This window comes from Pristis pectinata, chromosome 2 (assembly GCF_009764475.1).
Source record: "Pristis pectinata isolate sPriPec2 chromosome 2, sPriPec2.1.pri, whole genome shotgun sequence".
Taxonomy (NCBI): Eukaryota; Metazoa; Chordata; class Chondrichthyes; order Rhinopristiformes; family Pristidae; genus Pristis; species Pristis pectinata.
Window position 1 is genome coordinate 80,588,190 of NC_067406.1, and position 20,444 is coordinate 80,608,633.

At 41.4% G+C, this 20,444-nt stretch overlaps 1 protein-coding gene across 2 annotated transcripts in view; it reads right to left on the reverse strand.

Moving 5' to 3' along the window:
• Positions 1 to 2,680: 2,680 nt before the first annotated feature.
• LOC127566441 (complement C1q tumor necrosis factor-related protein 7) overlaps positions 2,681 to 20,444 on the reverse strand; it is a 36,607-nt gene continuing 18,843 nt past the window's right edge. For both annotated transcript variants that reach the window (XM_052008857.1, XM_052008868.1), the window contains 2 exons: positions 15,563 to 15,820; positions 2,681 to 3,775 (listed from right to left, as the gene is read on the reverse strand). In XM_052008857.1, the coding sequence (XP_051864817.1) occupies positions 3,147 to 3,775; positions 15,563 to 15,812 (879 nt within the window). In that variant the 5' untranslated portion in view covers positions 15,813 to 15,820 and the 3' untranslated portion in view covers positions 2,681 to 3,146. The remainder of the gene's footprint in view (positions 3,776 to 15,562; positions 15,821 to 20,444) is intronic.

A 20,444-nucleotide genomic window follows, 5' to 3' on the forward strand; every position in this document is an offset into this window, starting at 1 on the left:
TTGTGAAATGTAATTATTACCAACACAATCAAGTGCCATTTACCATTAACCTGCTCACCTATGCTCAGTTTGGGTTCTGCCAGGGCCGTTCATGTCTAGGTCTCATTCCATCCTTGGCCAAAACAAGGACAAAAGAGCTGAATTCCAGAGGCAAGCTGAGACTGAAGGCAGTGTTTGACCCAATAGCCTATCAAGGAGCTCTGGTAAAACTGAAAGCAATGGACATTTGGATAAAAACTCAATTGGTTGAGTAATTCCTAGCAAAATGGAAGATAGCGCAAGTCAATCATTTCAATCCCAGAACATCACCGCAGGAACCTGTTAGGATAATGCTCTATGCCCAAACATGGTTACTCACTCCATCACTGACCTTCATTCATCATAAGACACAAGTGGGAACAATCATTGATGATTGCATAAGTTTCAGTTCCAATCACAGCTATTGATGCAGTAAGACTTCAACAACATTCAGACTTGGGCCGATAAATGAAAATTAACATTTACATCACGCATCTTTCCAGGCAACCAATGTTTTCAACAAGATATAATCCAACCATTTCACCTTTACACTCAGTGGTACTGAATTCACCATCTTCAGCCATCTGCACATTACCGTCGATAAGAAACTTGTGGGTCAGCCACTAAATGCAAGAAGAGGTTAGAACCTAAGTATTGTATAGGAGGTAAAATACCTGAATTCCCTAAAGTAGTTTCGCCATCAATAAGGCACTAATCAAGAGTCTTGTAGAATATTGTGCTGTATTGTTCTATGGTTCTATTTAAATAGTCTTAGGTGTGGTTTGAAGGTCGGCACAACATGGTGGGCCGAAGGGCCTGTATTGTGCTGTATTGTTCTGTGGTTCTACTTACACTTGCCTGGATGCCTGCAACTCCAATAACACTTAGGAAGACGTCATTCAGTTCAAGACAGCCTACTGATTGACACACCATCCAGCATATAAAACATACATAACCTCCACCACTAGCACACTGTTTGTGGTAGATATCATCTACAAGATACAATGCAGCCACTCACCAATGCTTTTTTGACATCATCTCCCAAACCTGGAACCATGGCTTAGGTAACATAATAACCTCGGCCACACAGATACCTGAGGTTCAAGAAAGTGACTCATCAAAACTTTTCCAAAGGCTCTTTGAGATGGGAAATAATTGTGCAAAGGGAAACTCCATCACTGCATGAATGAAGAAAAGGTGTTGCATAAGCATCAATAAACTAAATAATTAGATTATCAATAGAATTACAGGAGACTGGTACATCCAGCAGCCAATCCTCTCAGAGTCCTTTAACAATAGTGAACAAAGACAAAGATTTGCTTTGTATTTTCTTTTGGTGAAGATGTTGAGACAAAAGCGATGGCCAAAATGCCTGGGAGGTTTCTCTGCTCAATAGCGCTGGGGCATCTTTAACCAGCACCTGAGAGATTGACATGACTTCCTGTTGATACACTGAATTAAAAAGCCCTCCTTCAGTCCTGTACTGAAATTTTAGCCTAGTCTTTCCTGATGACTTTGAACCCATAACCAACAATATGCAGAGTGCTGTCACTGAGCTAAATCTAATTCATTAAGGAGAAGACAAATACCTCTTTTCACAAAATATTATAATTATTTTCCTAGTTACAATTACTAATGAACATTCTTAAAGATTAAGCTTTATTTGCTACTGTTTAAATATGGAAAAGCCATTCTCTCGTTTATCACTAAAATAAGATTTTCATTCCATAATTGATCAGCATTTTGAAACAAAACTCTTAAATAAATTTCACCAATCCTAGCTGCTAGTGGGAGTTTGCAGACAGATGGAGAATGTCAGAGCAGCGCAGTTTACTGCCTGTTTCCAGCCTATCCACTGTCTGAGTGCACTGCTCCATTGTAAGTCACGGGTCAGGGAACTTACTACCCTGCAACAATTCGAGCTGACTCCTCAAGGTAACTGAGGAAAAATTCCAAGCTATCAGTTCAAGAGATTCTGATTTGTCTTTACTGCTGGGTTGTAAACTATCAAATTAATTGAAAAATGTCCCAGTGGATTCCAATATTGACGTGTGATTTTCCACACTTGAATTTCTTCTGTGCATTCTGCTCGATGATGTCTGCTTGATGATGTCTGCTGCTCAGGTAGCAAAGACTTTTTTTTAAACCATTGCTTCAACAAGCCTTCTTGTACACTGTTGTCTTTTTCCTAACTTAATTTATATGTTCACAGGCTGGTTATTAGTTTGATGCCATGGACAATTCAGGTAGCAGTGCCAGGTCACTCTGGTAAAATGTTCTGTGTGTATTTAATTAACAAAGGCATGTACTATCAGAAAGAATGTTGAACGCATTCACGTTTGTGGAAGTAAAAAAGATGAAGCCTTTGTGACTTTGCCTTTGGTGTCATGAATAGAACATTCATTAGCATCACATATATGAGATAGAAAGCCCAGTTGCCACCTTTTCTGTGGTGTTGTTTTATAAAACATGGGTTTGCATAAACTATGACATAATTTACTTCCAAAAAAGAAGTCCCATTACCAAATTAACAAATGACGATAAGAGAATTCATGGTATGGATCTGCTGGGAAGAGTCAAATTGATGATATTGTTTTATATTTAAAGTAAAGCAAACTTCAGTCATTGGAAAGTTTGCCAAATTAGCTGCATTTAAAAAAAATTGGAGTAATGTAGACCATAAATCAAAATAAAAAAAACAATTCAATTAATATCAATAAACAGATGTAAAATGTAGTTTCCACAGAGTAACATTTAAGTTCTGGATTTGAACTGTCACATCATGGGTGTTTACATTGTCCTTGAAAAAAATCTGAGCCGTACTAATGTGGAAACCATTCTAATATATCCTGTAGTTGTGAACTGAATATGTGAAATGTCATTATCAAGGTTGATCCCAAATACACCACTTCTAATTAAGTCTATTAGTAAATTAAACCAGATTAAAACTAACCCTAGGATCGGGCAATATTTGGTAGCAAGTCCCATTCTAATTCCAAGGTGGAGCAGTCAGTGAGAATTAGAATAATTTTGTATAATTCAAACATGCCTGTTTTACCATTAAATATTTATAGTGTATCTTGACAAAAGACTTGGAAATCAAACTAAAATATTTGGTCCTTTCTGTACTATAGTTCATCTTCTGCCAAAGCATCCAGGTAATCAGCATCAGCATAAAGCAAGAACCCAGAAAATAAACTGTCAGTCCAGTTAGGATCAGAAAACAGACCATTTTGTTCATACTCAAAGATCTCCAGCCACACTTCATCTTCTGGCTTCAGGTACATAACAGTGGATCCTGAAGATACGTCGTGATTCCCCGTATTAGCATCAAAAGTTCTTATACGATATTCACCATTGTGCACCAGTGCAAGTGCAACATGTTTATTAGCCAGGGTAATGTCATAAGAAAAGAAATATATCCCTGGAATGGCACATATAAACTTTCCAGAGGAAGGAGTGTAATGGCCACCCTCATTGAAGAGGATTTTATTGAATATAATGGGTGTTCTCTCTGTTGGGTAACTGGTAGTTATGCCAACAGAAAAGGCAGATTTGAGCACCAAACTCCCACATTTACAAACACCTGGTGGTCCAGGATCCCCTTTCTGTCCTTTGTTTCCTCTTGGTCCTGAAGATCCTGTTGGTCCTGTTTTCCCTTTCAAGCCACTTTGTCCTTGAATTCCAGTTTTACCAGCTGGTCCTTTATCACCTTTATCACCCAAGTCTCCATCACGTCCAGTTTTCCCTCTTATCCCTGGAATAAATCAGAGTGATGAAGTTACTGTGGCCAATTTTAATTCATTCACATTTAGAACTTGGAATCTATCACCAAACTTGTGAAAAATCCCAAACATTGACCAGTGTAAAGAAGAATTTATCTTGATTTTCCTTTTAGATTTATTTCTTCTCATGAGTACTCATGGGAATAAACAGATCAAAAAAAGAGTTTGATATTTACTCTGTTACCATAGCAAATTTTATATATTGGAATGATTCTCAATGATATTTAGTTGATTTCCCATCTGTAATATATTGAGATCTCCTTCAAGCAGGGAATAAAATTTATGATCAGTGGCACAAATTATCTCATTGGATTATGAGCAACACACAAAGGAGCTGGAGGAACTCAGCCGGTCAGGCAGCATCTATGGAGGGAAATGGGCAGTCGATGTTTCGGGTCGAGACCCTTCATTGGGGCTGGAAAGAAAGAGGGGAGATAGTCAGTATAAAAAGTTGGGGTGAAGGGGTGGAGCAAAAACTGGTGGGTAATAGGTGGATCCAGGTGAGGGGTTTGATAGGCAGGTGGGGGGGGGGAGGGAAGAGTGGGAATGATGTCGATGTTTTGGGTTGAAACCCTTCATCAGGACTGCAACCCATCCTGACGCAGGGTTTCAAGCTAAAACGTCGACAATTCCTTTCCCTCCACAGAGGCTGCTCAACCCACTGAGTTCCTCCAGCAGATCATTTGTTGCTCCAGATTCCAGCATCTGCAGTCTCTTGTGTCTTAATTAAACCACCAACCTGCAGGTCCTGGGATGTGGGAGGAAATCGGAGCACCTGGAAGGAACCCACAAGGTCACAGGGACATGCAACATCCACACAGACAGTACAGGAGGTCAGGATTAAACTGGGGTCCCTGGAGTTGTGACACAGCAACTCTACCAGCTGCACTTCTGTGCTGCCTGAGAATTTACTTCACTAGCACTGATGCAGCTAAATCAAAGAGAAAGCAGTCAGGAAAGAAAATAACAAAGAGAAAACAAACCGTTTTTTGGAAATAAAGAACTGAGTGAAAAGCAAACCCTCCATTAAAATACATTCTGAATTGAGCCAGTGACAACTTGGAGAAAGGCAATCTAATACGTTTGCACTCTTAGCAGTACATTAGGTTTTCTGGTTGTTCTTGCAAGATTCCAAATACAATACAATACACAAACACTTATTCAGCAATCAAGATTGCCGGAAAGTCACATTTTCATTTTGAATAAACTAAAGGATTTGATGAGCTGTGAAGCTGAATTTAAATATTTAGGAATAATGCCTAAAAATCCCACCCTTGCCCTCCCCTGCCCCATTGGTAGTGTTAAATATGCTAAATCGTGGTGTCAACATATTGGATCGTGCCTCTAGATTTCATTCCATCGAAGTCAAAGGAGTAAATTTCAAATGCTGAGTATAAATCACTGATGCAACTGTTTCTGTGTTTAGTTCTATTGACTAGTTTTGAATTTCTAGGTAGGATTTTCCATTAAGATGGACCTACAACAAAAGGGCAGGTAACCTTTGGTCATTAGGTTTGTCACTGCAATTAGTTGCTCAGTGATTGTCACTCATGTAAGTGTTCCACAAGTGTCAAAAGCATCGCCCCCTAGTGTGTAAGATTAGGAAGTTTCCGCTCACATGCTTCTCTGGTTTTGGCAGCCAAGGTTCTCCTGGGATATCTTTGAATCTCGGTCGTGCTGCCATTTCCAAAAGTTATTTTTGTTGAATGTATTAAATATTTATAGAGTTTTAGGGATAGCTATGGGCAAAACAACAAGGACAATATTCAACATATTCTAAACAGAAATATTATAAGGATAACAAGAACAACTCTCAAATAGTTTGGATTAATTAGCGTCTGATTATCCTCCACAGACTTATGGTAGTAATTTCAATTGTTTATAAAAGCTCAAGAACGCTTGGGTGAAATGTGAACTAAATCCTGCATTAACCTAGGCACAGATGTTCCTAACGTCTGACCACGAGTTTGTCTTCAGGTAGAAGAATCCATATAAATGAAGACATATTCAACTAATAATTATTGCAAATTCAAGCAATATTTATTTACATTTGGTGGGTAGAGTACTTGTGCTACAGACTTAGGTGCTGCAGCAAAAAGTTGTATTTTTATGGCACATTTAACATAGAAAACTGTCCAAGGCACTTCACAGGGGAAGTATTAAATGAAGTTTCACATTATTAAATGAAGTTTCACGTTATTAGGACTGATGTTTAAAAGCTAGGTCAAAGAGGTAGGTTGTAAGAAATATCTTAAAGGAAGGAAAAAAGGCAGACCATTGGAGGGAATTGCAGAGATTGGGGCTTAGAAGGTGAAGGCACAGCCTTCCAATTTAAGTTGCAGTGCTGTAAGGAAGACCAAGTGGCAGATATAGAAGTCAATTGGTGATTTCTCACTGGGATCCTGCCATTTCCAGGCGAACATTAACATCATCTAAGTTTTGTATCATTTCATTAATTCTGTCTTGGGGAGAAGCAAGGGAGCACCACTTGGGTGGAAGGTGTGAGTGATCTTCTCTGTTTTCAGAAGAGGATAGACCTATTCAGAAGGTAAGATATGCTATTAACACACTGACAGGTTTTTATAGGAACAATGAACAATTTAGTCTGGAAATTCCAAGGTTTGCAAGGGACTTATTCCAGGTGAAAAACATGATGATGCTGGAGGAACTCAGCAGGCCAGGCAGCATTCATGGAGAAAAGCAGGTGGTTAACGTCTCGGGTCAGGACCCTTCTTCAGAACTGAAGATAGGAAAAGGGGAAGCCCAATATATAGGAGGGATAAACAGAGCAGTGATAGGTGGACAAAAGAGGGGAGCCGGGGTGGGCACAGGGTAGCGATAGGTAATGTAGGTAGTGATAGGCAGGTGCGGGGGAGGAGGGGAGAGCTGATCCACCAGGGGATGGGTCAAAGGTAAGGAGAGAGAGGAAAAAAAAGTAGGAAAAAAAGAGGCTAGGAAAGGGAAGAAGAGAAGAAGCAGGTGGGGAGAGGGAGTGTTTGTGGGGAAGGGGGGTGGGGATTACCTAAAGTGGGAGAATTCAATATTCATTCCATTAGGCTGCAAGGTTCCAAGACAGAAAGTGAGGTGCTGTTCCTCCAGTTTGCGCTTGGAATTCTCCTGGCAGTGGAGGAGGCTGAGAACTGTCACATCAGTGACAGTGTGGGAGGGGGAGTTGAAGTGACTGGCAACAGGGGGATGCAGGTCATGGTTACGGACAGAGCGCAGGTGTTCCGCGAAACGGTCACCTAGTCTGCGTTTGGTGTCACCAATGTAGAGTAGGTCACACTTGGAGCACTGAATGCAGTAGGTAATATTAAGGGAGGTTCAGGTGAATCCTGTCTCATCTTATTCCAGGTCTCAACTGAGACCGCAGAGGGATCTAAAGGGATGGATTTCATGCAGAAATGAAGTAATTCCTCTCTGTAGCAACAAGGCTTTTGGTTTAGGAATTCAGCTAAGCCAATGGGAATGTACCTTATCTTGAACAACATAAAAACATTGTTAGTCAGTTGGACCAGGAATGAATGTCATCTTAAACTTGTCATTACTAATTAGCGTTACGAGCCCCAGGTTGCTACTTGGTGGGTGTCCCTTTAAGGCACCTGAATGGTAGCATGTGGCTTTGTCTGACTGCTGCGAGTGGGAGCGGACCGCTTCTATGACTGGGATAACTGGAAAGCTGCAGGTGTCTGAAGGCTGATTCATTGAACTGCTGGCAACTGCAGATGTGTCTGAGAGCTGATTCCTGAACCCGGCCACTGATGAGGTAGGAGGGAGGGAGGGAGAGAGAGGGAGAGAGAGGGGGAGAGAGAGAGAGAGAGAAAGAGAGGTGGCATCATATAGGTCTCAAAGTGGAAATTGTGAAATTCGTAAACTCCTTCTCTCTACATTCCAACGTGGTTTTACTGCCTTTGCTCATCATTTTGCTTTGTGACTTGCTGAATCGAACTGGTTTACTATCATAACACTTTGAGAACTGACTGCACCTAGACTTGGGGTTTGGGAACTAGTCACACACACTTTGGTTTCTTTCGGTCAATGTCTGATATCTAACTTTTTTTTATTACAAGTAGTTATTAATAAATAGATTTTAATATTGAAACCTTGCTTGTTGTGTTTCTATTGCTGCTGGTACATAACATTAGCTACAATAATAAAAGATGTAGTAGGAGATAACAGAACGAAGTATGTAGAATGATAGCAGAACGAATTATGTAGAATATACTGGAAAACAAATGAATGATGGAGGTACAAACAAACAAAGGAGGCACAGAAAGGAAGTTGGACAGAGGGCTATGAATAACATCTAATGTATAAGTGAGGCAAGGACATTAAGATCAAAGATGATGGAGAAGAGAAAGGCAAAGACTGCTGCACCATTGGATGCCGTCTTTTGGTTAAGATATTAAAATCTGACCCCACTTGCTCTCTCAAGTAGACCGAAAAGATACCTCAGCACTATTTCTAAAAAGGACAGTGGAGTCATCCCCTGTGTCCTGGGCAATATTTACCCCCAATCAACATTACTAAATCATTTGGATTAGGATATACTGAATGGTGTTATGTAAATACATGTCTTGTTTTTTTTTTGAAATTATACCTTGATTCCAGGAATCTTGGCTTCATTATGCTGATTAACTAAGAAAGTTACAATGATTCTCTTTGTTACTGTATCATTCATAGGATGTGGACATCCTGGGAAGATCAGTATTTATTTCCCATCCCTAACTGTTGTTAAGAAGATGGTGGTGAGCAAGTGTCATAAAATTTTGCAGCCCTTTTGGTGAAAGTACTCCCACAGTGTTGAGAGGAAGGTTCCAAGATTCAGACCAACCAACTCACAAAGCAAAGCAACATATTATCAACTGAGGATGCTGTACGACTTGGAGAGAACCCAGCAGATGTTTGTGTTGCTATGTTTTGGCTACGGTGGAGGCTGCAAGGTTGGGAGATGCCATGGATGTAGCCTAGATGAGTTTCTATTGTGCAGATGGTGCACTGTGCAGCTGAGGTGTGCTGATGGTGGAGGGAGTAAGTGTTTAATGTGGTAGATAGGGTGCCAAGATTGAACTTGGATGCTGCTAATCTTCTTGAGTGTTCTTGGAATCATCCGGGCAAGTGGACTGTATTCCAGGCTCTTTGAAGTTATGACTTGGTGGAAAGGCTTTGAGGAATCAAGATATGCACAACTCACTATGGGATACTCAATCTCTGACCTGCTTTTGTGGCTATCCAAGTATTTTCTGATTAAAGACGCTGATGGAGAATGATGAGGTGAAGTTAATGCCTTTGAACGTCATGTGCAGCTAGCTAGACTCTCACTTGCTGACAAGTGGTCAATACCAAGCACATGTGAGCATGCATGTTTACTTGTTGCTTACCAGACTATGTTTGTATGTTGCCCAGGTCTCTTTGTATATAGGCATCGCTGCTTCATTATCTGGAATTGAACATTGTGCTAATCAATGAACACCCCAGTTGTATGATGGAGGGAAAGTCATTGTTGAACCAGTTGCAGACAATTAGACCTAAAGCACTGCCTGAAGAATTTCTATACACCCCCTTGATTATCAATTAATTTCAGTTTTACAAGGGCTCCTGGACACTACACTCATTCCAAAATTGCTTTGATGTCACTTTGCTTCACTTCTACAATGAGGTCTGGTGAACATTGGTGAAAAGGTGAAATTTAAAAAAAAATGCAGATTGCTGGAAATCAGAAATAAAAGCAAAATATGCTGGAAACACTCAGCAGGTCAGGTGGCATCTGTGAAAGGAGAAACAGAGTTAACATTTCAGGGCAAAAACCCTTCGTCAGAATGGTTCTGACAAACTGTCATTGACTGAACATAGTAAACTGCAAATAACATTCTCTTTCCATTGATGCTGCCTGACCTGCTGGGTATTTTCAGCATTTTTATTTTTGTTCATGCTCTGATGTGGCAGGTCTGCAAAGCATTGATCTATTCCTTTGGCTGTGGGATCACTTATTTAATCTCATTAGATTCTGCTTCCAGTGTTTTACACACATATTGGAGAGAGATGGTATTGAACCAGCCTTCTTTCCTCGTCGCATTCCCTCTTTCACATACCTTTGTACTTGAAGAAATAGAGGACAATCATTGGTGATTACTTTGCGGAGGACCATGTGTAAGCTCTCAGTGCAAGACCCTATACAACCCACCCTCCACCACAGGAAGGAAAACATGTAGGCAAAAGAATGTATTTGCTTTCTCCTTCTCACAGTATCATGACTCAGCTTCTTAAGAGATGGTCAGAATGCATTGCTCCAGAATGCAAGTGGGCTCAGAGCTGCAAAATTTCCCAGGGATCAGGGTAGCATCTCTGTGACAGACAGAAGATCTACCCCAGCACCCCAATGAACACAATGCCAATGTCCCATTCTACATTAAGGTGGAACATTTAATCATGCCTCATATGAATTGACACAATGCCTGGACTACCCTCCAGAAAGTGTGGGGCAATGCATCTATTCCAAGTACATGTGCCTCAGTTTCAGAGGAAAACTTGCTGTTTCTTTTTATTTCAATATGTAATTAAAGTAAGATGCCATAAAGAGTAAATTGTATTAATTGTATTTAAGGTTCAGTGATGACTGTTGCTCTGAGTGCAATAAAACACATTTGAACAGTTTTGTTGGATCTTCCCCAGCTTCACTGAATAAAGTAGAACTTAAATGTTTGATTTTGTTTGTAAAGGTTTGTGTGATGACTTTAATTCAGATTTCAACAAAAGCAGACATGCTCAACCTTTAACATACTTTTTCATCTGTACTATGATATTTGTCCCCAGCTGGACAAAGCTGTTTGTAGTGCAGGGAAATTCCTTACAGAGCCCCTGCATGAGCTTAGCATCTGCAAGCTGTGGAGTCAAATAGAACTCCGCAGCTCATTACCCAAAGAGGATGAAGGGTTTCAACTTGAGATCATGTGGTCCTTCAAAAGACAGAGTCACTGATGGTGAGAGTTTTGTATAAAATATAGTGAGTTAGATCACAGATCTGGGGCTGGGTGATGAAGGGGTGGAAATGATGATCCTTGGCCTTGCACAGCTCCAAATAAACAGTGAAATACAACTAAAAGTGGGCATTTCCAGAATAGAACAATTCTGCTCACATTTCTGAGTGCCTAAGCACCTGTTTGGAAATATGATTCCTGACTTTTCAACAGGATATTTATTTTCCATAGCACGATTTGTTTCAATGAAAAGTGCATTCTCACAAAAACATACTTTGTGCTGAGGGACTTGTTGTTCAAGGAAGGTGCCACTCATCAGGAAATAGGTTTTGTAGCAAGCCTTTCACATTATAGCGTCATTATAGGGAATATCCTGTCGAAAAATCAGGTCGTATTTGGAGCTGTGCAAGACCAATGAGCATCATTTCTATCCCTTTACCATCCCGTCCCAGATTTGTGATCTATTGTAAGAGGACCTGCAAGGCAGAATGTGAGGGGGTTTGTCTGCTCGACTGTCTGGTTATGGTGATGTCGATTGTAACATGAAGGCAGTCACTTGGCTTGCATTGGAGACTTCCATTTTGCAGACTGCTTATGAAGGTTGCAATTGAAGTGGGCTTAGTTGGGGAATGGTTGACATCCCATGCAGCTAATGCTTGCCTCATCCACTCAGCTGGGAAATGAGACTGTTGGTGCTCAGCAAGAACATCTCCCTGGTAGCTGCCTTCTTCTTTCTACTCCTCATCCCCATGCTGCTTTCCAGGCTCCACTTATGGTCCTCAGGCTCTGGGTTTACCTGCCATTCCTCCTCCAGCTCCAGCTGCTGTCTTTGATTGGGAAGGTTTAGCAGCATACAGCAGACAATGATGAAGTTTGCACATCTATTTGACAAATGCTGGCAAAGATTGATGCAGGCAATGTAATCTCATCTTCAGGAGACCAGAGGTATTCTTCACTTCAGTGGTTGTAATGGAAATTTGCGTTGCTCTCATTGTTTATGTGCTCGGCTATCGTAGTTCAAAGCATATTGCTGTGAGGAGCTATAGAAGCAGATGGTAGTCAGACAGTATACTGCTAAAAGCAGCTATAGGAGCAGAGGGAGCTCTTACCTCCCAGGATACATCCCACCAGCCAGTGCTATTTACTGAAAATGTCTGGCTTTGTGTGCTACTTAGAATGAAAGAGCCATGTGTTCTTCTCAGAAACATGACTTTCACCATGATGAAGTTCTTCTTGTGATCACAATGATCTGCACATTGAGGGAATGGAAACCTCTTCTGTTGGTGAAAATATCTGGGTTCTTAATGGGGACAGTTATTGGCACCTGACTCTGGTCAATGGCTGGCTGTACATGTGGCAAATCCTAGTGCCCGAGATGCCACCTTGTCCTAGCTGGAGCCAAAGCAGATAAAATAATTTCCTGGTAAATGCTGAGCCTGGGTGAATGTTCGGACACTGCAGTGAGGAGCAGGTTGTGGGGGCATGGCAGGATTCTTCTGCCGCCGTGTGACAAGATGCTGCAGGAGGAATTTGAGAATCAACATGACTGCAACCTTCACTGAGAAAGCAGTCCAAACAAGGGAGCATGGGAGAAGGTCTTCCCACAGAATGCTTATAGCTCATTGATGGCAGCCTTGGAAATCCTGAGCCTGCAAAGGTCCAGGATGGCTGTGAAGTCTCTGTGGGAGTAGGCTCTTCATGAATATCCATGTCTGTGCCTCCTGTTCTGGGTCCTGGGTATATCCCTGAGTGGCCAGTCATGGCTGCAACAACACTTCCAATGATGGATTGCTGCCAGCAGCAGTCTCTGTTGAGGCACCCGTTGAATGAATATCGCAGACATTAAATGTTGCAAAAAAAACTAACATTCTGTTAGCTTAAGCAAACTCTGTAGACCTTAAAACTGTTTGACCAACATGGAATGAGTTCTGAAAGTGCTCAGTCAGGTCCCTTGAGTTCAGCAGAGTTTTCCTTTAAAAAAATGAGAAATGCAGCTAATGTTTGCAATGTGCTGTTGACTGTACTGAGACTGTTGGACAATCATCACAGTATGGGGGTTTGAGTTCCAATTTATGGCAGTATAAGTGATAATGAATCTTGCATGAAAAGTGTCATTATTAAGTGCATGCCTAATGCCAGATGAAGGTCCGTGTGGCTAACATGAATCATGGCCTGGTTTAGTCTTAAGACTGGCATGTTTCACTTGGAAGTGATCATCAATGTGGTCTACTCTGGATAAAATCAAAACTGGAGCACATTGCTCTGAGAGCACTACTTGATCTGATTTCTGGGCTGATATTTCTTACTTATTGGTTTTACTGATCTTCTTTTCCCTGCGTTTGTGCAACTTAAAAGCCAAACTCAAACTACACTCAGTGAACTCCTACAGACTCATGAAGGCCAAGGTCATAGTCAGTCTCAGTTTTCCAGCCTATCAACCATTCCAGGCTGGCACTGCTGTTCTCAGCCACACCTCACAGCTTGCTACTCACAGCTGGACGAGGGAGGCAGCCCAAACTCGAAGCTAAGGAAAGGAGACAGCCCATAGGAGCAGACAGAGTGAGAAAGTGCATTTGCACACAGAGTGTATGAAATCAGTGACTACCTCATGTCCTTGGAGACTTAGTTGGTAATCTTCTGCAAAGAGCACCTCAGTGGCCCCCATGTACAAAGAATATGCTCCCTGTCGGTACTGCTTTTCACCAGCAGTCCAAGTATCTTTGAACCCTGGGAGAATTATCTTATTAAACTGCATCTGGAATAATGTATTCAGTTCTGAGCATAGCACCTCCAGGAGTGCATGTTACCTAGGCTAAAAGATTAATTTATGAAGCCTGGTTGCAGGCAATCACATCCCTTTGAGTATGTGTCTGTGGAGGTGTGGCTGGGGTAGGATAAACTGGTGGGAGCTAATGGAGATGAGGAAATTATCTCCACTTCTGGGGGAGTCCAGAACAAGGGAACAATAAAGCTGGATCATTCAGGGCATGCTTCACATCACAGATAATGGAAGTCTATCACTCTCGTACTCAAACTCTCCAAATGCTCAGTTAATTGATCTTCCCACACCCACCCCAGATGCACCCAAAGGATTATTCTGCAGGGCAGATTTCTATAGTTAGAGGATGGCCTGTTTTGTATTCATTATGCTTATTGGTTACAGCTTGAGATACATTCACGATAAATGAACTAAATATTTACAAATTAGAGGCATTCCTGTCAAAGGAAAGAAAATAATCAAGTGCAGACAAAGCATGGAGTGAAAAAAGAAATGGGTAATGGATTAATTGCAAGCTAAATAAATATTTTTGAGAAGGCTGCTCAGGAATAAACAGGAAGAAAAGGAAATGGCACAGTGAAAACACCAGAGAGAAGTGTGTGTGTGTGTGTGGGGGGGGGGGGGGGCGCGTGGATAACACAGAAGAAACACAAGGGTGTGGGACAGCGGGACATAGTGAAAACATGAGAGAGAGGGATGGAGAGGAACATGGTGATATCACTAGGGAGAGAGCATAAAAAACCCAAACTGCTGGAGGAATTCAGCAGGTCATGCAGCGTCTATGTGGTGGGAGGATGGCTGACATTTTGAGTTGAGAACCTGCATATCAGTCCCGATTCGCTGACTGGCTGAGTTCCTCCCGAAGTTTGTTTTTTTTGCTCCACATTACAGCATCTTCTGTCCCTTGTGTTTACACAAGGGAGAGACAAAAGGGGACATAGTGAGAACATCAGCGGGGGGGGGCAGAGAGGGATACAGAGCAAAGATCAGGGAGAGGACAGAGAGGAATCCAGTGGAAACACAGGGAGAGGGATAGATAGGTGCGTGGTGAAAACACCAGGGACAGGGAGAGAGGGACAAACTGAAGCTGCCAGTGGGAAGGTTAGAGGTACATTGTCAGATAACCAGTGAGAGGAAAGAGTGACATAGAGCACCCAGTAAGGAAAAAGACAGAAGATGAATGGGAGCAATAACAAGAAAGGAAAAGAGAGAATGAGCGGCATAAAGCAATAAGCACAGAGAAGAATATTAATCAAAGACATAAGAAAATAGAATGTTATAATCTTGATGTACTGCTTCAAAATAGGTTTTGTGCATCAAGCACGACTGAAAATATTTCTGGATGTAAATTGGCTGCCACATTTCTTATGTTACACCAGACACTACACTTCAAAAGTACTCATTAACTGTAAAGTTTATAGATCATTGGATCTATCTCTAGAAAATCACAGAGCTATGATTGCCTAAAAAATAGCTTGCTGCAACTAATAGGCTGGGGCTATGGGAAACTCAATTAAAATATAGTGTATTTGCAGAAAGATGATACGTTACTGAGGACATAGTATTGGAGGTAAGGGTGTAATACACTTGAAAAATATCTGCTAATATTCTAAAATAGCTTTGAAATAAATGAAATACTCATTAACACAAAAAATTGTATGTTTCAATGCATTTTAAAATGCATTTATTGAAGCTGATTACTTAATAAACTTACTACTTATTTTAATCGATTGCACTGAATATGACAGCCTATGCACACATTTTATTAATGGGAAACATCATTGAACATTTCAAGATTTCCGTCAAAATTAACTAAATATTTCTGCTGAATTTATCAGATCTTTCCTTCTGGTTTCCATTGACCCATTTCATTAACTCATTTCAATGTATTGCAATCAAGGCATTGACATCATAATTTATCACTATTTTTTTAATGCTCTTGATTTTGTAAAACAGTTAAATTTCTACAATAATGAATATGTAAAGAGATATAAATGCTGTACCTGCTGTCCCCTTCTCACCCTTTTCACCTGGTCTTCCATCTCTCCCATCTCTGCCTGGTAGGCCAATGCGCCCATGTGGGCCAGGAGTTCCATTTGCCCCCGGTGGTCCTGGCGATCCGGGTAAGCCAGGAGCACTACATATTAATTTGGGGAAGTTACTGGTGTATCTCCGTTCTCCTTTGAGTTTAATCAGAAGAGGTTGGCCAGTTATACAGTACACAAAGACCACCAGGTACAGCACGGCAAACATCTTGGAATCTACAAGCAAGTAATAAAAGCAATTAATGTGCCACTTTAATATCACTTGATAGTAATACATCTTTATTTGAATAATTTATGCATAGGTTGAAATTGTGTTCCTGTTAAAGCCAGTGTGACAGAGATGGCTTAAGTGATGAAGTAAAAAGTGAAATAAAGACCCTAAAAGCATTCTGAAGAGAAAGCACTTTCCCTTACTTTAAATTCAACCATAAAAGGATTAATAATAATAGTTATTTAATTTCCTGATCATGAAATTTTTACTGATGAACTCAAGAAATTCCCAAGAGGAGCCTGAAACTGTAAACATTAACCATTATGACCAATGAAAAGTCACCTTTCCTATCTCGAACTTTAAGCCCAAGTATTCCTAAACTGGCAAATGCTGAAGTCTCTTTTTTGTTTATTTTATTCATCCCATTAAGCATATTATCTACCTTTATAAAGGGGTTTTTAATGTATCACAGATCCTTGTGGGTGAATAATAAAAATAAATTTGTGGATTTTCCATTCCTGTCCATTTCAGGCATGGCTGAAAGAGAGAGAGCTAGTGAATCATGAGTGCCAGATTAAAAGAATTCATAAGTCATACTCAACTTCATCAACCCCCTTTTGTTTAGAGGATGGAGATACCATTGTAATCAAATATTTCTTATTTTTCGTCATCTAACACAACTTACTCATTCAAATGCCTTGTAAATCTTTGTACATTGTACATTGGCCTGAATTTTGCCTGGAAGCACAGGCATGGTACAGTCTTTAAGAGCCAATATGTTTTGGGACTTCTGTATGACCTCTGCCAGCCATTTTCCATGGAATCCACTGACCAGGCAGGATCTTGCCAAGATTTTCCAGCATTTACACTGGGGAATCTGCTGTTGGATCCTGCTCCAAGTTAGACCTTGCGCAAGATCCGCGAGCCCATTCCTTTGAGTGAGAACTGTGGGGCTGCATGGAAGAAAAGGAAAAATAAAGTCACATTTTAAATATTTTGTTTGCATTTTACTTAATGTTTTTGATTATGTAAAATTGGTTTTAGGTGTTTTACTTGATTTATTAACCATGTTAATTTTTGATGTTTTTTATTTTTAATGATTTTTTTAATGCTTTCAACAGTCAAAGACATTTAGAAGCATTGAGAAACAAAGACAACGAACCTGGAGGTTGGGTGTTGCCAGCTGTCCATGTCTTCCAGAGGACCTTGGTGGTCAGGCTTGTTCGAACTTTCCCATGTGATACCTTCTATTCCGCTGTTTCTTGAATGGATCTCTTATACGATGAAGATCAACTCTTGATCTCTCACACTACCTTGTCATGGCCCTTGCACTTTACTTGCCTACTTGCACTGCACTTTCTCTGTAACAGTAATACTATATTCTGAATTCTGTTTTTTATCTCTTTTGTACTACTGATGGAATAATCTGCCTGGATGGCACGCAAATGAAAGCTTTTCACTGTATCTCAATACGTGTGACAATAACAAACTATTTATCAGTTACATTCGAGACCTGCATGCCATCAGGGCTTCACTACTCAATTCCACACATATGTGGGCAAGCGAGATTGGCCTTTTGCATTTGTGAAAGGTAAGCTCTGTGGAATGGAAAGGTGGGCAATGAGTACAAGTAGTGGGAAAATTATGATTATCACTTTGTGTTGGATCACAATGAACACTGTTGAGGAGAAATTGAACCTGAAACATAACACTGTTGAATTATGTGAGCTTTCCAACATTAACCAAGGCTCTGTTTGCAATGAACTAATTTATTGGTGGACCACTTTCTGTAATAAAGATCAGTTTTTTTCACCAATTGCACTTAGCTCAGAAAATCCACCAAGCCTGATGATAACACATCTTGGATTTCTCTTCACTTCTATTCACGAAGAGCTCTTTGGGCTGGAGAGAAGGAGTTCCAGAGGAACCTTTGGCAGAGTAACTGTAAAGTAGGACTCATCACAGCCACGCTTCATCAGCTATTTCATTGAACATCTGCTGGAGTTGCAGTAGAAGTCAGGTTAAATGGGTGAAGAACCAGAGCTGGCAGTGCCTTTGCCATCCAAACCCAAAATAGGTGGGAATTGGCAGAAACAGTGGGAGTATTGGGATGAGGCCAATTGGAATTCACCCACCTTCATCTCAATTTCCCACCCCTGCTTAGGATTGCCCCTTTCCTGACCATTGCATTTAAATGTCAGTAAGAAGATTCAGGGCCCATGCTTATACCTCATTCCCCACCTGCCTACCTCTCTTACTGCCTTTCTTTGTGATATCCTGGGGTAAGAATCCAGTAGATCCAAGTTGATTGTGACGATTAGTCCAGTGGAAAGAAAGGGAATAGTGTTACCTTTCTATCCTGGCAATCTGCGCTCTTTGCACCCACTTTGACCTCTGTCTCAGTCTACAGAGTTGCACTTCCCTATATAGTCAGCATTCTTCTGACTGTTCAAGGCCTCTTTCCACCTCTTGGAGAGCTGCAGGATCATTACCTTATATTTGACCCTAACAGGCTCTTTCTTGGCAGTGTAATCCTCACCTGCATCACTAATGAATGTGACTGAGGTTAATGGGTCAGGAACACAAGAAGTTCCCAAATACCAGAGGGAAAAATGCAACCCTAAATGCCACAAAAATAACACAATTACTTCATTTTTAATGGTTTTTTTTTGGTTTTTGTTCAATCATTTCATACTCAAGCCATTGAACAATTTCCACTTACATATTTCTGGGCTGTGAAGATTTGGTGAGAAGGGGGTCAGAGGTGATTGGTGGACTGAGGAGGGGCGTAAGATGACAGGCAGGTTGTGCCAGGTAGGGGAGGGGAGCAGGGGTGGAGTTGGGAGACTGTTGCAGGTGAATGATAGATGGAGGCAGACAGAGAGAGAGGAAAGAGAAAAAATGAAAAAAAACCAGATGGAGCAATGTAGGGGGAGGGGAGTGTGACAATAGGAGACAGCTGCTGGAGGGAGATAAGCAGGAACATAAAGGTTAGCAGTGCTGGATTCTGATAAGTAAAGGAGATGAGAATGGGAACTGGTAGGGGAGAGGTGAATGGCAGTTGGACAGTTGGAACCAGAACCAAATGTTGGGGTGTGGGGCTAGTGGGTGGATGGAACCAGGAGGGGGACGGGGCTGGAGGTATAAGGGGAAATGGACAAAAATGGGAGGATTAGAGGAGGATTGGAAGAAGAGGGAAGGCGGGAACGGGGGGGGGGGGAAGGGGGGACGAAGGGAAGGAAAGGGTTACCTAAAATTGGAAAACTCAATATTCATACCATTGGGTTGTACACTATCCAGGTGGAAGATGAGGTTTTGTTCCTCCAGTTTGTGTCAAGTATCATCCTGGCAGTACAGAAGGCTGAGGATGGACAGGTCAGTGTGGGAATGGGAAGGGGAACTGAAATGGTCTGCAATTGGGAGCTCGGGATGGCAATTGTGGACTGAGCGTAGGTATTCTGTGAAACGGTCGCCAAGCCTGCGCTTGGTTTCACCGACGGAGAGGATGCCACATTGGAAGCACTGAATGCAGTCGATAAGGTTAGTGGAGGTGCATGTGAACCTTTGCCTCACCTGGAAGGGCTGTTTAGGTCCCTGGATGGTGGTGAGGCAGGAGGCGTAAGGACACGTGTTACACCTACTGTGAGTGCAGGGGAAAGTGCCAGGGGTCAAGGAGGAATGGGTGGGGAGGAATGAGCGGACCAGGGAGTCACGGAGGAAGTAGTCCCTGCGGAAGACGGAAAGGAGTAGGGATGAGAAGATATGGCTGGTAGGATCTTGTTGCAGCTGGCGGAAATGATGGAAGATGATGTGCTGGATGCGGAGGCTCATAGGGTGAAAGGTGAGGATTAGGGAAACTCTATCTCTGTTCTGTCTGGAGGGAGATGGGATGAGAGCAGAAGTACAAGAAACAGAGGTGATTCCAATATGTTGTAAATTCCATCTTTCTTAAAAACTCCACTGATATTTTTGAGGGGAAAAAATTTCAAATGACTTCAGTGGCACCAAATGTGTGGAAGCAGCTAGAATTTTCTCACACATGTTTAGTGACCAAGGACAATTTTTTCCCCCTTTGAGCTTTATGTTTCTTCACAACACATGATTTACTAAGCTTTGCATAAGTTGTAGATTCCTGGCCTGAGCAAATCTGTTCTGGAATTACTAGTAATTCTCCAAAAATATAACTGACATGAAAAATTAATTAAACATATCTGCCACTTCCTGGTCTACCATGGGATTTCCACTCATCTCAATCCTTTGTAGTGATGCATATTGTAATCAGGTCCCAATCTGAAGCAGTCATGCAAAATCTCAGAAAGCTCGTCTCATGTTACTTGGTCTTGGCAATGGAATAGAACCCCATACAATATTAAGTTTAGGTCTGATTATGTTCTCTGGAGATCTTGTGGATATTTTATAATGTTATGCTGAATCAAGTTCTAATACTTTGAGAAACTGGACTCTCCACCATCCTTCTCAATTTTTCAATAAGTTTCCATGTAGGGTTCTGTGTGCGTCCTTTACTGCTGTCTGTCAATGGCTTTCTGCAGGGACCAACATCAGACAAGTAGCACAGCATCAACACACCAATGGTCATTTCCAGCAACACCATAGGTGTAACCATATGCA